Consider the following 17377-nt stretch of genomic DNA (forward strand, 5'->3'; position numbering starts at 1 on the left):
TTTGGATAGCAGCCATCCTGACTGGCGTGTAATGGTACCTCATTGTGGTTTTGATTTGCATTTCTCTAATAATGAGTGATGTTGAGCACCTTTTCATGTGTTTGTTAGCCATCTGTATGTCTTCTTTGGAGAAATGTCTGTTTAGTTCTTTGGCCCATTTTTTGATTGGGTCATTTATTTTTCTGGAATTGAGCTGCAGGAGTTGCTTGTATATTTTTGAGATTAATCCTTTGTCTGTTTCTTCATTTGCTATTATTTTCTCCCAATCTGAGGGCTGTCTTTTCACCTTACTTATAGTTTCCTTTGTAGTGCAAAAGCTTTTAAGTTTCATTAGGTCCCATTTGTTTAGTTTTGCTTTTATTTCCAATATTCTGGGAGGTGGGTCATAGAGGATCTTGCTGTGATTTATGTCGGAGAGTGTTTTGCCTATGTTCTCCTCTAGGAGTTTTATAGTTTCTGGTCTTACATTTAGATCTTTAATCCATTTTGAGTTTATTTTTGTGTATGGTGTTAGAAAGTGTTCTAGTTTCATTCTTTTACAAGTGGTTGACCAGTTTTCCCAGCACCACTTGTTGAAGAGGTTGTCTTTTTTCCATTGTATATCCTTGCCTCCTTTGTCAAAGATAAGGTGTCCATAGGTTCGTGGATTTATCTCTGGGCTTTCTATTCTGTTCCATTGATCTATATTTCTGTCTTTGTGCCAGTACCACACTGTCTTGATGACTGTGGCTTTGTAGTAGAGTCTGAAGTCAGGCAGGTTGATTCCTCCAGTTCCATTCTTCTTTCTCAAGATTACTTTGGCTATTCGAGGTTTTTTGTATTTCCATACAAATTGTGAAATTCTTTGTTCTAGTTCTGTGAAAAATACCGTTGGTAGCTTGATAGGGATTGCATTGAATCTATAGATTGCTTTGGGTAGAATAGCCATTTTGACAATATTGATTCTTCCAATCCATGAACACGGTATGTTTCTCCATCTGTTTGTGTCCTCTTTGATTTCTTTCATCAGTGTTTTATAGTTTTCTATGTATAGGTCTTTTGTTTCTTTAGGTAGATATACTCCTAAGTATTTTATTCTTTTTGTTGCAATGGTGAATGGTATTGTTTCCTTAATTTCTCTTTCTGTTTTTTCATTGTTAGTATATAGGAATGCAAGGGATTTCTGTGTGTTAATTTTATATCCTGCAACTTTACTATATTCATTGATTAGCTCTAGTAATTTTCTGGTAGAGTCTTTAGGGTTTTCTATGTAGAGGATCATGTCATCTGCAAACAGTGAGAGTTTCACTTCTTCTTTTCCTATCTGGATTCCTTTTACTTCTTTTTCTGCTCTGATTGCTGTGGCCAAAACTTCCAACACTATGTTGAATAGTAGTGGTGAGAGTGGGCACCCTTGTCTTGTTCCTGATTTCAGGGGAAATGCTTTCAATTTTTCACCATTGAGGGTGATGCTTGCTGTGGGTTTGTCATATATAGCTTTTATTATGTTGAGGTATGTTCCTTCTATTCCTGCTTTTTGGAGAGTTTTAATCATAAATGAGTGTTGAATTTTGTCAAAGGCTTTCTCTGCATCTATTGAGATAATCATATGGTTTTTATCTTTCAATTTGTTAATGTGGTGTATTACATTGATTGATTTGCGGATATTAAAGAATCCTTGCATTCCTGGGATAAAGCCCACTTGGTCATGGTGTATGATTTTTTTAATATGTTGTTGGATTCTGTTTGCTAGAATTTTGTTAAGGATTTTTGCATCTATGTTCATCAGTGATATTGGCCTGTAGTTTTCTTTTTTTGTGGCATCTTTGTCTGGTTTTGGAATTAGGGTGATGGTGGCCTCATAGAATGAGTTTGGAAGTTTACCTTCTTCTGCAATTTTCTGGAAGAGTTTGAGTAAGATAGGTGTTAGCTCTTCTCTAAATTTTTGGTAGAATTCAGCTGTGAAGCCATCTGGTCCTGGGCTTTTGTTTGCTGGAAGATTTTTGATTACAGTTTCGATTTCCTTGCCTGTGATGGGTCTGTTAAGATCTTCTATTTCTTCCTGGTTCAGTTTTTGGAAAGTTATACTTTTCTAAGAATTTGTCCATTTCATCCAAGTTGTCCATTTTATTGGCATAGAGCTGCTGGTAGTAGTCTCTTATGATCCTTTGTATTTCAGTGTTGTCTGTTGTGATCTCTCCATTTTCATTTCTAATTTTGTTAATTTGGTTCTTCTCTCTTTGTTTCTTAATGAGTCTTGCTAATGGTTTGTCAATTTTGTTTATTTTTTCAAAAAACCAGCTTTTAGCTTTGTTGATTTTTGCTATGGTCTCTTTAGTTTCTTTGCATTTATTTCTGCCTTAATTTTTAAGATTTCTTTCCTTCTGCTAACCCTGGGGTTCTTCATTTCTTCCTTCTCTAATTGCTTTAGGTGTAGAGTTAGGTTATTTATTTGGCTTTTTTCTTGTTTCTTGATGTAAGCCTGTAATGCTATGAACCTTCCCCTTAGCACTGCTTTTACAGTGTCCCATAGGTTTTGGGTTGTTGTGTTTTCATTTTCATTCATTTCTATACATATTTTGATTTCTTTTTTGATTTCTTCTATGATTTGTTGGTTATTCAGAAGCGTGTTATTTAGCCTCCAGGTGTTTGAATTTTTAACAATTTTTTTCCTGTAATTGAGATCTAATCTTACTGCACTGTGGTCAGAAAAGATGACTGGAATGATTTCAATTTTTTTGAATTTTCCAAGACTAGATTTATGGCCCAGGATGTGATCTATTCTGGAGAAGGTTCCGTGTGCACTTGAGAAAAAGGTGAAGTTGCTTGTTTTGGGGTGAAATGTCCTATAGATATCAATTAGGTCTAGCTGGTCCATTGTGTCATTTAAAGTTTGTGTTTCCTTGTTAATTTTCTGTTTAGTTGATCTATCCATAGTTGTGAGTGGGGTATTAAAGTCTCCCACTATTATTGTGTTACTATTAATTTCCTCTTTCATACTCGTTAGTATTTGCCGTACATATTGCGGTGCTCCTATGTTGGGTGCATATATATTTATAATTGTTTACAGCTTGCTCTTTACAGAAGCTCACCTGATCCTAAGCGTTGGTTGAGAAGTGAGCTGTTACCGAACACCTCTGTCCCAGAACCAGGTTGCTCTGTGTCCTTAGGTGAAGTTTTCTCTCTGGTTGTAGGTGCTCTAGATCCAGTGCAGGGATATGACATGGACTGAGTTGGGCAGAAGCATTCGCTGTGTTCAGGCTGGGGCACATCAGAAGGTGGTAGGCAGTCCTAGGAAACTCTGTAGCCACGAGAGCACACCTGTCTGTCTTGTCTGGGCAGGAGTCCCCTGTCTCTCTAAACTTTCCCCATCCTCTGTCACTCCTGCACTGTTGTGAAACTGGTCCTCAGGGTAGGCAGTTCTTTGCATGTGATATCAGGGAATGAGCTGTAGTGAACGAGCTGTCATATGATCTCCGGGCTGCTTCTGGGGGGTTTCTTGATTCAACAGCAACAGTGGCTGCCACTGCTCCACCCAGGCTCTGCCCTGGCTGTTGGTTACCTCTGTGTCCCTCCATCAACTCTTCCCACATAGTGGCTTTTGCAGATACAGTGCTCTGGAGGGAGGAAGACTGGTGTTTTCATTCCACTGGGTCTGGGCTGTGTGGTGAGTGGGTTGTGGGAAAACAACAGCTCTTTGAGTAGAACTCTGTCTTCCCTGCCTCATGGGCTAGGCAATGTGTGCTCCTCATGAGCATAGTCCTACCTTCCTATAGCCCTTCTTCTCATCCCAGCACTTCTCCCACCAGACAATGTGGTTTGTATCAAACACACAGGACCCTAGGACTGGGGTACCAATCTGTGGCTCAAACCTCTCACTCACCAGGGTATCCATTTCTCTGAGTTGTCAGTCATGGGTTCAGCTCCTGGCTCGAATGCTCACAGATAGGTCATATATTGGAACACAAAACAAATCTCAACAAATTTAAGTAGAAATCACTTATAACCTGTATTCCACTCACAATTGTACAAAATGAAGAAGCCATCTTTGAGTCGAGAACTAGAAAAGTGAGAGGGGAGTTTACAGCAGAACGGGCCCACCTAAGGATAGAAGGAAAATCTCGAATAACATTCTAGCCATACACCTAAATAAACTAGAAGAAGAGGAACAAACAAAGCCCAGAGTCAGGAATGAAGGAAATGATAAAATCAGTGTGGAAATAAATAAAGCAGAGACTAAAAAGACAGTAGAAAAGATCAATCAGGGACTTCCCTGGTGTTGCAGTAGTTAAGACTCCAAGCTCCCAATGCAGGGGCCCTGGGTTTGATCCATGGTCCAGGATCTGGATAGTACATGAGACAACTAAGACTTCACATGCTGGAACTAAAGATACCGATTGCCACAACTAAGACATAGGGTACCCAGATGATTAAATAAATATTTTAAAAATATTTTTTAAAACTACTTGAAAAAAATATTTTGGGTAAAGAAATGGCAACCCACTCCAGTATTCTTGCCTGGAGAATCCTGTGGATGGAGGAGCCTGGTGGGCTGCTATCCATGGGGTCGCACAGAGTCAGACATGACTGAAGCGACTTAGCATTAGCATTTTTTTTAAAGATCAAACTAAAAACTGGTTCTTTGAAAAGGGAAACAACATTGAGAAACCTTTAATTAGACTCACTTTAAGAAGAGAGAGAGAGAGAGAGAAGGCTCTGATCAATAAATTATGAAACAAGAAGAAAAAGAGCAATAATTACACATCAATACAAAGAATTATAACAATATTGTGGACATCTATCTATGCCAACAAACTTGGACAGACCAGAAGAAATGGACCAATTTTTCGAATAATACAACCTTCCAAGACTGAATCATGAAGTAGAAAACGTGACTAGACTGCTCACTCGTCCAGTGCTTGAAATAGTAATAGAAAACTGCCCCAAACAAAAGTTCAGGACCAGATGGCTTCACAGGTGAATTCTACCAAACATTCAAAGAGTTAATACCTATGCTTCCCAAACACTGCCAAAATAACCCCTGAAGAGTAGAGAATGCTTCTTATCTCATTTCATGAGGCCAACACCACTCTGATACCAAAAGCACAAAATGGCAATATATATAAAGAAAATTACAGGCCAGAATCTCTCATAAACATAGATGCAAGAACCCTCACATAATATTAGAAAATTGCATGCAATAATACACTGAAAGACTCCTATGGGCCCAAATTCAGCTTGGTAACATCTACTTGTAGGAAGGAGGAGCTGGAAATGAAGGACGTGGCAGAGGACTTATTCATGAGTTCCACAATTTGTCATCTAATCATAGCTTCCCTGGTAGCTCAGCAGGTAAAGAGTCCACCTACAATGCAGGAAACCCCAGTATAATTCCTGGGTCAGCAAGACCAACTGAAGAATAGATAGGCTACCCACTCGAGGATTGTTGGGCTTCCCTGGTGACTCAGATGGTAATGAATCTGCCTGCAATGCAGGAGACCTGGATTCAATCCCTGGGTTGGGGAGATCCTCTGGAGAAGGGAACGCCTACCCAATCCGGTATTCTGGCCTGGAGAATTCCACGGAGAGAAGAGCCTGGCAGTCTACACTCCATGGGGTCTCAAGGAGTTGGCTATGACTGGGCGACTTTCACGTCACTTCATATCTGACACATTCAGTTTTTTAAAATTTATTTTACTGATATATAGTGTTGATTTACAGTATGGTGTCAATGTCTCCTGTACTGCAACGTGATTTAGTGATGTTCTTTTCCATATTCTTTCCCACCATGGCTTATCACAAGATAGTAACTATAGTTCCATGTGCTATGCAGTAGGACATTGTTCTTGATACATTCTGTGTTTAATAGTTTTCATCTACTAATCTCAAACTTCCAATGCATCCTTCCCCCACCTGATCCCTTGCAAGCCACCGTTCGGTTTTCTATGTCTGTGAGTCTGTTTTTTTTCATAGATAAGTTCATGTGTTTCATGTTTTTGCTCGCTGAGTTGCTTCAGTCATGTTCAACCCTTCAGACTGCAGCCTACCAGATTTCTCTGTCCATGAGGATTCTCCAGGAAAGAGTACTGGAGTGGGTTGCCATGCACTACTCAGGGAATCTTCCTGACCCAAGTAGTGGATCAGACTTGGATGGAACCCACGTCTCTTTATGTCTCCTTCATTGGCAGGAGGGTTCTTTACCACTAGTACCACCTGGGAAACCCCAGTATTTTAGTTTCCATACAAAAATGATATAACATGGTATTTGTCATTCTCTTTCTGGCTTACTCCCCTTAGTATGATCATCTTGAACTCTATCCATGTTGCTGCAAAAGGCATTATTTCATTCTTTTCATGGCTGAGTTGTTTTCCATTGTACACATACACGACATAGTATTTAATCAGTCAGGGTTACTTTCTAATTTCAGCTCAGGGGAAAAATACCTTGCTTATTTAAAATACCCTCAAAATCATTTTAAAAGTAAAGGAGGAAAGATAAAATTTTGAGGAAACAACACTCAACAGCATTCTCCCTCTTCCTTCACAATATCAGCCATAGGATGTGAACTCACAGGGTCAGGAAGGACAGGCTGTTTATAGGTGTCTAGTGATGCAGGTGTTTGGGAGTGATGTCAGCTCATCATGTTCAAAGTATGCTGTGTTATTCAATATTTCCTATAACTCAAAGAAATTCTATGCCTCTCTACTGATATGACGAAAACACATTTATGTGTTCCGGTATTCCTGAAAAATACCATTTTAAATGCAGATATACACATGTTTAAACCCTTTGAGCGTTACTGTAACCAATTCAACAGTATGTGAATGGTGAACTTCCAGATGTTCAAGCTGCAATTAGAAAAGGCAGAGGAATCAGAGATCAAATTGTCAACATCCATTGGATCATCAAGAAAGCAAGAGCGTTCCAGAAACATCTACTTCTGCTTTATTGACTATGCCAAAATCTTTGACTGTGTGGATCACAATCAACTGTGGAAAATTCTTAAAGAATGGGAATACCAGACCACCTGACCTGTCTCCTGAGAAATCTGTATGCAGGTCAAGAAGAAACAGTGAGAACTGGACATGGAACAACAGACTGGTTCCAAATCGAGAAAGGAGTGTGTCAAGGTTGTTTATTGTCACCCTGCTTATTTAACTTAAATGCAGACTACATCATGTGAAATGCCGGCCTGGATGAAGCCCAAGCTGGAATCAAGGTTGCAGGGAGAAATGTCAATAACCTCAGAGATGCAGATGACACCACCCTTATGGCAGAAAGCAGAGAAGAACTAAAGAGCCTCTTGATGAAAGTGAAAGAGGAGAGTGAAAAAGTTGGCTTAAAACTCAACATTTAGAAAACGAAGATCATGGCATCCGGTCCCATCACTTCATGTCAAAGAGATGGGGTAATTTTGGAAACAGTGAGAGACTTTATTTTGGAGGGCTCCAAAATCACTGAAGTTGGTGATTGCAGCCATGAAATTAAGAGACGCTTGCTCCTTGGAAATAAAGTTATGACCAACCTAGACAGCATATTTAAATGCGGGGACATTACTTTGCCAACAAAGTTCTGTAGAGTGAAGGCTATGCTTTTTCTAGTAGTCATGTATGGATGTGAGAGTTTGACTGTAAAAAAAGCTGAGCCCTGAAGAATTGATGCTTTTGAGCTGTGGTGTTGAAGAAAACTCTTGAGACTCCCTTAGACTGCAAGGAGATCCAACCAGTTTATCCTAAAGCAAATCCATCCTGAATATTCATGGGAAGAACTGATGCTGGCTGAAACCCCAATATATGGCCCATGATGAGAAGAACCGACTCATTTGAAAAGACCATTATGCTGGGAAGGATTGAAGGCAGGAGGAGAAGGGGACGACAGAGGTTGAGATGGTTGGATGGCATCACCAACTCTATGGACATCAGTTTGAGTAAGCTCCAGGAGTTGGTGATGGGCAGGGAACTCTGCCATGGTGCAATCCATGGGGTCGCAAGGAATCAGACAAAAGATAAGACCACTAAGATTTCTGAAGGCATATCCCCTTATACTAGGTTGTTCCTCGTAAGAAACCATCACAGGACATAAAGATTGCTCATAGGGTTGAAAACATATTGATAATTATATAAATAATAAACAGTTTTCCTCCCATGTATGTGACATCATCTGGGTAGTCGTGTTATACTACATGGCAAGTGGATTTTTCAAGTCAATTAATTTTACTAATGAGTTGATTCGAGACAGAGAATTTCTCCCAATTATCTGTGGTCCCAATGTAATTAGTTCAGTTCAGTTGCTCAGTGACGTACAACTCCTTGTGGGCCCACAGACTGCAGCATGCCAGGCTTCCCTGTCCAGCACCAACTGCCGTAGCTTGCTCAACTCATGTCCATCAAGTCAGTGATGCCATCCATGCATCTCATCCTGTCGTCCCCTTCTCCTGCCTTCAATCCTCCGCAGCATCAGGGTCTTTTCCAATGAGTGTATTCTTTGCATCAGGTGGCCAAAGTATTGGTGCTTCAGCTTCAGCATCAGGCCTTCCAGTGAATATTCAGGACTGATTTCCATTAGGACTGACTCGTCTGACCTCCATGCAGTTCAAGGAATTCTCAACAGTCTGCTCCAACACCACAGTTCAAAAGCATTAATTCTTCTGTGCTCTGCATTTTTGTGGTCCAACTCTCACATCCATCCACCACTACAGGAAAAACCATAGCTTTGACTAGGTGGACCTTTGTCAACAAGTAATGTCTCTGCTTGTTAATATGCTATCTAAGTTGATCATAACTTTTCTTCAAAGGAGCAAGCATCTTTTAATTTCATGGCTGCATGACCATCTGCAGTGATTTTGGAACCCAAGGAAATAAATTCTGTCACTGTTTCCATTGTTTCCCCATCTATTTTACATGAAACCATGGGACCACATGACATGATCTTTGTTTTCAAATCTTGAGTTTTAAGCCAGGTTTTCACTCTCGTCTTTCACATTCATCCAGAGGTTCTGTAGTTATTCTTCACTTTCTGCCATAAGGGTGATGTCATCTGCATATCTCAAGTTACTGACATTTCTCCTGACAATCTTGATACCAGCTTGTGCTTCATCCAGCCTGGCATTTCGCATGATGTACTCTGCATATAAGTTAAACAAGCAGGGTGACATTATACAGCCTTGACATACTCCTTTCCCAATTTGGAACCAGTCCATGCTTCCATGTCCATTCTAACAGTTGCTTCTTGACCTGCATGCAGATTTCACAAGAGGCAGGTCAGGTGATCTGGTACTCTTATCTCTTGAATAATTTTGCACAGTTTATTGTGATCCACACAGTCAAAGGCTTTGTTGTAGCCAAAAAGGCAGAAGTAGATGTTTTCTAGAACTATCTTGCTTTTTCGATGATCCAGTGGAAGTTGGTAATTTGCTATCTAGCCCCTCAGCCTTTTCTAAATCCAGCTTGTACATCTGGAAGTTCTTGGTTCACATACTGTTGAAGCTTGGCTTGGTGAATTCTGATCATTACTTTGCTAGCATGTGAGATGAGTGCAATTGTGTGGTAGTCTTAACACTCTTTGGCATTGCCTTTCTTTAGGATTGGAATGAATTCAGAACTTTTCCAGTCCTGTGGCCACTGCTGAGTTTTCCAAATTTTCTGGCTTATTGAGTTCAGCACGTTCACAGAGTCATCTATTAGGACTTGAAATAGCTGATCTGGAATTCCATTACTTCCACTAGTTTAGTTCATCATGATGTTTCCTAAGGCCCGTTTGACTTCAGTCTCAATCTAGGTGAGTGTGAGTGATCACACCATCGTGTTTATCTGGGTGAGGAGATTTTTTTGTATAGTCTTCTGTGTATTCTTGCCACCTCATCTTAATATCTTTTGCTTCAGTTAGGTCTATAGCATTTCTGTCCTTTAGTGTGCCCATCTCTGCATGAAATGTTCCCTCAGTATCTCCAATATTCTTGAAGGGATATCTAGCCTTTTTCATTCTATTGGTTTCCTCTATTTCTTTGGAATGATCGCTGAGGATGGCTTTCTTATCTCTCCTTTTTATTCCTTGGATGTTGCATTCAGGTGAGTATATCTGTCCTTTTCTTCTTTTCCTTTATCATCTCTTTTTTTCTCAGCTAATTGTAAGGTCTCTTTACACAACCATTTTGACCTTTTACATTTCATTTCCTTGGGCATGGTCTTGAACACTGTCTCCTGTACAATGTCACCAACATCTGTCCACAGTTCTTCAGGCACTCTGTCTATCAGATCTAATCACTTGAAACTATTGGCCACTTCCACTGTATAATTGTAACGGATTTGGTTGAGGTCATACCTGAATGGTTAGTGGCTTTCCCTACTATCTTCAATTTCAGTCTGAATTTGGCAATAAGGAGTTCATGATCTGAGCCACAGTCAGCTCCTGATATTGTTTTTGCTGACTGTATAGAGCCTCCCCATCTTTGGCTGCAAAGAATATAATCAATCTGATTTTGTTGTTCACCATTAGGTGATGTCCATCTGGTGTAGTGTTGTCTCTTGTGTTGTTGAAAGAGGGTGTTTGCTATGACCAGTGTGTTGTCTTGGCAAATCTCCGTTAGCCTTTGCCCTGCTTCATTTAGTACTCCAGGCCAAACTTGCCTGCTACTCCAGTATCTCTTGACTTCCTACTTTTGTATTCCAGTCCCCTATGATAAAAAGGACATCTTTGTTGGTGTTAGTTCTAGAAGGTCTTGTAGGTCTTCATCAAACCATTCAACTTGAGCTTCTTCAGCATTGATGCTTGGGGAATCACCCTGGATTACTGTGATATTGAATGCTTTGCCTCGGAAATGAACAGAGATCATTCTGTCACGTTTGAGATTACAGCCAAATAGTGGACTTTGGAAGCTTTTGTTAACTATGAGGGTTACTCCATTTCTTCTAAGGGATTCTTGTACATAGTAGTACATATAATGGTCATCTGAATTAAATTCGCCTGTTCCAGCCCATTTTAGTTCACTGATTCCTAAAATGTCAATGTTCACTCCCCCCATCTCCTATTTGACCACTTCCAATGTCCCTTGGTTCATGGATCTAACATTCCATGTTCCTATGCAATATTGTTCTTTGCATCAGACTTTACTTCCATCACCATTCACATCCACAACTGCGTGTTGTTTACTTTGGCACCTTCTCCTCGTCCGTTCTCGAGTTGTTTCTCCACTCTTCTCTGGGAGCTGGAGAGCCTCATGTAAATCCGTGAAGTCTAATCACACCCTCTCACCATGCACAAAAATAAACTCAACACGGCTCCAAGAGTTAAACAAAGATATGACACCATAAAACTGCTAGAAGAGAACATAGGCAACACTTTCTCCATCATAAATTGCAGGATCACCCTTGGAAGTCTCAGGATCAAACAGACAGATTCTTACAGCTTGTATTACATTTAGGTTTGCCTTCATAAAACACAACAGCCTGGGAGGTTTAAACATAGTTTTCCCAGTTTTTCACAGTTCTGGAGGCTAGAAGTACATGATCAAGATGTCAGAGTGTTTGCTTTTTGTGAAGCCTCCTACTTCATTTCAGATTTTCTTTTAATTTTGCACTGATGCACTGGGTTTTAGTGACATATTGTTTCCTCTCCAGGATTCTCCTGAATTAAGTACTTGATAAAATAATCGAGATATCAGTTCTAAGTGCTTTTATACTATAGCTATTTTGAAACCCTCAATCTTTTTTCTATTTATTTGTGCTGGACCCGATTCCTATCAGTGGGTTCAATAATAGTAAAATTTATTACCTACAAAATTTCCAGAAATAATTGGCATTGAATTATGAAAATGAGTCTAAATTGATATAAGTTGTGCCGGTGGTTCCTATCATGAGTTCTTATGATGTTCCTCCTTTTCCTTTTGTCTCTTCGAATATACTTCTTAGGTATTTTGTCTCATTCCATTTCTTTACAAATACTTTCTTTGACGGTTCCATTCAATGGTTGAAGGTGAGGAAAGTACAAGTATTAGGGCAGAGACTCATTTCAGGGAAGTGAAGAATCCAGAGGGATGCACATGGTTTGTGTCAGTCCCTAATGTGTGTGATTTCAGCATTTCTTCCTCGTGAGACCATCCCCTTCAGGGATCATGGAAAAGAAATTACCTGTCAAGTACAGCCAGTTGTCTTCTAAGGCTGCTAACTAGAAACTTGTAATTGTTTCCAGTAATTAGCAACTGAGAGAAGAGTTTCCAGAAATGTTCTCAGCTCCCAAGCCTGCACTCCCATCGCTGCTGCAGGTGAAATGATAATTGCAGTTTTGACGGGAGGAGAGGGGAGGACAGTGTCTCAAACCCATTTATCAGGATCTGGCTGCCTCACTCCCACACACATACTGGGTATAATGACCATCCCACTGAGCCCTTGTCCTGGCAGCTGGAAGGTATGCTCGTTGTACTTTCGTCTGAGCAGCAGAGTCTGTGAGAGAAAGGCAGATCAAGATTCTGGGTAAGTGATCACATCAGAAACTGACACCAACACGAATTTGTTGACATTCTAACAAATCTAGTACATCAGTTTATGAGAGACACGAGAATCCATGCTTTGCAAGTGCCAAGTTGTTCCTTTTTGTCTTGTATGTTAATGTCAACTGCAAATATTAATTCAATGCTAATATATTCACTGGGCTCAGATAATAACAGACTGATTCAGTGTATGATTGGACAATAATTATTTTTTTTTGTCTTAAACTATTTTATCACATGCTAGTGTTTTCTGCCCTAATGTTTATTGCCTACATATGATTATTCAAACATTTCTATAATAGACGCTATTTTAGTTGTGTTTCTGTCATGGGAACAAAAGAGTCTTTCTGTTGCCATCCTCACAGTGAAGTATTCTCATTCATGACATTGCCTTGTCCTGAGGCAGGCTCCTGCTTTATTCTACTGCCAGCAGTGATGTTCATGTGTTAAGATGCTAAGATTTTATTCATAATAAGTGGTTCCATAGAATAAAGCTTTACAAATAAATGGTATCATGTTAATTGAAAATTAAAAGATACCACAGGTCTACAAAGAGAAAAGCTGTGAAATCAAAATCCAGTACAGATCTGGTTTATTATATGCCTGCAACTAACTAGTTGTTTGGTATGGCTGGTTATCAGTGCACTCCCTTTTTTTGTTTTGGCCGTGCATCAAAGTTCATGAGATCTTAGATCACGGACCAGGGATTGAACTTGGACCCTCTGTGGTCGAAGGCAGGGTCTTAATCATTTAAGCACCTGGGAGGTTCCTCAAACCACTGTCTTGAGTAGCCCAACGGGATTCAGTCCTCACTCTGCACTAAGAAGCAGGTTTGACAAATACTTAACCTGTCTGGGGGTAGGTAACACTCCTCTGTATAACTAAGGTCCCTTCAGTTCCTGCCTAATAAATTTGTGAAGAATGAAGATGTGATCACATGAGTATCTTCAGTGATTAATTTTACATATTAGTTCTCTTTAAATATTATACATGGAACCCTTTAAAGGCTGCTGGTAACAGAAACACAAGAAGCAAATATTTCCAAGTGGGAACTATTGTTAAATGGAGAAATTTGGATTTCAGTTGACACGAGTCATGTAAGCCATGCCTCATATTCCCACACAGGACATTCTAACTCACAAGTACCAGTGACTGTGAGCTGAAAGGATGGCCAACAGCTTTTTCATAATAGGCATGATCATCTTAACACAGACCGTGGTTGGAATTCTGGGGAATTTCTCACTCCTTTGCAGTTATATCATCCTTGACTTCATGGATTACAGGTTAAGGTCCACAGATTTGATCCTTAAGCACCTGATTGTGGCCAAATCCTTGGTCCTCCTCTCTAAAGGGGTCCCCCAGACAATGGCAGTCTTTGGGTCAAAGCATATCCGCAGTGATGTTGGCTGCAAACTTCTCTTCTTTCTGCACAGAGTGGGGAGGGGAGTGTCCATCAGTAGCATCTGCCTCTTGAGTGTCTTTCAGGTGATCATGATCAGTCCCTGGAACTCCAGGTGGGCAGCGCTGAAAGTAACAGCTCCCAAGTACGTGGTTCTCTCTATTTTCCTGTGTTGGATCCTGCAGATGCTGGTAAATGTCATTTTTCCTTTCAATATTACTGGCAAATTGAGTGACAAAAACATCACCGAGGAAAGAGATTTTGGCTATTGTATTTCTATTGTTACTGACAAAACTGATGACGCCATGTATGCAGCATTGCTATTATTCCCTGATGTTTTATGTTTGGGGCTCACGTTCTGGGCCAGCAGCTCCATGGTTCTCATCCTGTACAGACATAAGCAGCAGGTCCAGCACATTCGTAGGACCGATGCCTCCTCCAGGTCCTCCCCTGAGTCCAGAGCTACTAAATCCATCCTTCTCCTCGGGAGCACCTTTGTCTACTTTTATATTCTTTCCTCCATCTGTCAAGTTCTTTTGGCTCTTTTTGATCAGCCCAGACAGTTCCTTGTGGACATGAGTATAATCACAGCAGCTTGCTTCCGAACTGTCAGCCCCTTTGTGCTCATGAGCCATAACTCCAGTGTACACAGACCCTATTTGGCCTGGATTAGAAATGCAAAGTTCTCTACTATTATGAGGAAAGTGTGAATTTTATTTATTCCTGTAATTATCCATTGCCAGTTCATTTATTCACCCTCAGAATCCTAATTTAAATTTTGAATCTCAAGATTGTATTATACCAGACATGGCAAGCATTTTCTTCAATATAAAGACCAATTGAAATATATTGTCATGAAATATGAATATATCAATGAAATTTTCTTGTAGAAAAGGAGTTCAGATTTATGCAATAAACAACAAGTCTTGAAATGATATGCATATTATAAAGTGTTCAAATGTGTCACTTTCAGTCTAACAAAACGAATTTCCCAGAAATGAAGTAGGTATGTAATTATACATAAAAGTATACCAGAAAATGGTCTAGTGTGTACAGTCATCAGAAATAAAACTGAAGAAATTAATGTTCTCACAGAGTAAAGAATTCCCTGGTTAGCACTCGAAGGTAAAATCTGGTAAGAGTTTGGTAGCCAGTTACAAGTTTATAGTTAACATTGTTAAGAGAGATGGCAGTATTTATTAGAAAGAGTCCTGCAGGGAGATTAGAACATTAAAATATTTTCATGTAGAAATGAGCAGTTTGAAGTGAAGTACAATAAAAACACACTGAAAGAAAACTATATTTCAGCAGATTTTTTAAACTGAAATATATTTGACATATAACATTGTGTAAATTTAAAGTGTAAGATTTGGTAATTTGTTGCATGTAAATATTGTAATATGACTGCCATTACAACCACATATCATAATGTAGAACTCTTCTTTTATGTTAAGTTTTTCATTGAATTATAGTTGATTTATAGTATTATAGTAGTGGCAGAGGTACAACATTGTGGTTCAGTATATAGGTTATACTTTCTTTAAAGCTATTATGAGCTATTGGCTATATTCCCTGTGCTGTAAGGTATGTTCTTGTAGTTTATTTATTTTATACATAGTAGGGTGTACTTCTTAATCTTTATTCTGTCTTGCCCCTTCCCACTTTGTCTCCCCACTGGTAAACACTAGTTTATTCTCTATGTGCAAGAGTCTTTTTCTACTCCATTATTTTCATCCATTTGTACTAGTTTTAGATTGCGTATGTCAGGTGATAATATACAGTATTTGTCTTTCTCTGTCTGTCTTAATTCACTAAACAGAATGATATCCAGGTCGATCTATGTTAGAAGCAGCAAAACTTTATTCTTAAGAGGTGAGAAATATTCCATTGTGTGTGTGTGTGTGTACTGAATTCATTAGTTAGTTTTCTGGTGGAGATATTAGGGTTTTCTATATAAAGTATCATTTCTCTATAGTAGTGACAGTGTTATTTCTTCTCTTAGGTGTTGGATGTCTCTTATTATATTTTTGTCCAAATGCTGTGGCTAGGACCTCCACACTGTTAAACCAGACTGGCAAGAGTGAGCATCCTTCTCTTGGGCCTGATTTTAGAGGAAAGAGCTTTCAGATATCCACCTCTGTGGATTTGTCATAAATGGCCTTTATTATGTTGAGATGTATTTTCTCTATGCCCATTTTTCTGAGAGTATGTACCATGAATGGATGTTAGACTTTTTCGATGCTTTTTCTACATCTACTGACACAATCTTGTGCTTCTCTTCCTTTTTTTAATGTGGTGTATCAAGTGGACTGATTTGTGGATTTTTAACCATCCTTGCATCTCTGGAAAAATGCTACATGATAATCATTTATGATAACCTTTATAGATTGTTGAATTCTGTCTGCTAATATTTTCTTGAAAATTTTCTCAACCATATTCATTAAGAAAGTGATCTGTATTTTTCTGTAATGTCTCATTATAGTACTGATATCAGTGTAGAGATAGTCTGATATAATAAATTTAAGAGTGTTTCCCTCCTCTTCAATTTTTGGGAATAGTTTAAGAAGGATAGATGTTATTTTTTAAAATGTTTAATAGGATCACATGTAATACCCTCAGGTCCTGCACATTGTTTTCTGGGAGGTTTTTGATTCAGTTTAGTTCAATTCAGTCACTCACTCGTGTCTGACTCTTTGCGACCCTATGAACTGCAGTATACCAGGCCTCCCTGTCCATCACCAACTCCCAGAGTTTACCCAAACTCATGTCCAGTGAGTCGGTGATGCCATCCATCCAACGTCTCATCCTCTGTCATCCCCTTCTCCTCCCACCTTCAGTCTTTCCCAGCATCAGGGTCTTTTCCAATGAGTCAGCTCTTCACATCAGGTGGCCATAATATTGGAGTTTCAGGTTGAACATCAGTCCTTCCAATGAATATTCAGGACTGATTTCCTTTAGGATGGACTGGTTGGATCTCTGTGCAGGCCATGGGACTCTCAAGAGTCTTCTCTAACACCACAGTTCAAAAGAATCAATTCTTCTGTGCTCAGCTTTCATTATAGTCCAACTCTCACATAAATATATGACTACTGGAAAAACCATAGCCTTGACAAGATGGACCTTTGTTGGCAAAGTAATGTCTCTGCTTTTTAATATGCTGACTAGTTCATCATAACTTATGGAAACAGTGAGAGACTTTATTTTGGGGGACTCCAATATCACTGCAGCCATGAAATTAAGAGACGCTTGCTCCTTGGAAATAAAGTTATGACCAACCTAGACAGCATATTAAAAAGCAGAGACATCACATTGCCAACAAAGGTCTGTCTAGTCAAGGCTATGCTTTTTCTAGTAGTCATGTATGGATGTGAAATTTGAATGTAAAGAAAGCTGAGCACTGAAGAATTGATGCTTTTGAGCTGTGGTGTTGAAGAAAACTCTTGAGACTTCCTTAGACTGCAAGGAGATCCAACCAGTTTATCCTAAAGCAAATCCATCCTGAATATTCATTGGA

At 39.4% G+C, this 17377-nt stretch overlaps 1 protein-coding gene across 1 annotated transcript; it reads left to right on the forward strand.

The window, feature by feature from the left end:
- The first annotated feature begins 13631 nt into the window (after positions 1-13631).
- LOC122420661 (vomeronasal type-1 receptor 4-like) lies at positions 13632-14573 on the forward strand. The gene has a single exon (XM_043436050.1). The coding sequence runs from the start codon at positions 13632-13634 to the stop codon at positions 14571-14573; it is 942 nt and encodes a 313-aa protein (XP_043291985.1).
- The last annotated feature ends 2804 nt before the right edge of the window (positions 14574-17377 follow it).

This window comes from Cervus canadensis, chromosome 18, assembly GCF_019320065.1.
Source record: "Cervus canadensis isolate Bull #8, Minnesota chromosome 18, ASM1932006v1, whole genome shotgun sequence".
Lineage (NCBI taxonomy): Eukaryota > Metazoa > Chordata > Mammalia > Artiodactyla > Cervidae > Cervus > Cervus canadensis.

Bases quoted from the DNA above. Each gene is read 5' to 3' on its own strand.
- LOC122420661 (XM_043436050.1), top strand. From the start codon at position 13,632: ATGGCCAACAGCTTTTTCATAATAGGCATGATCATCTTAACACAGACC.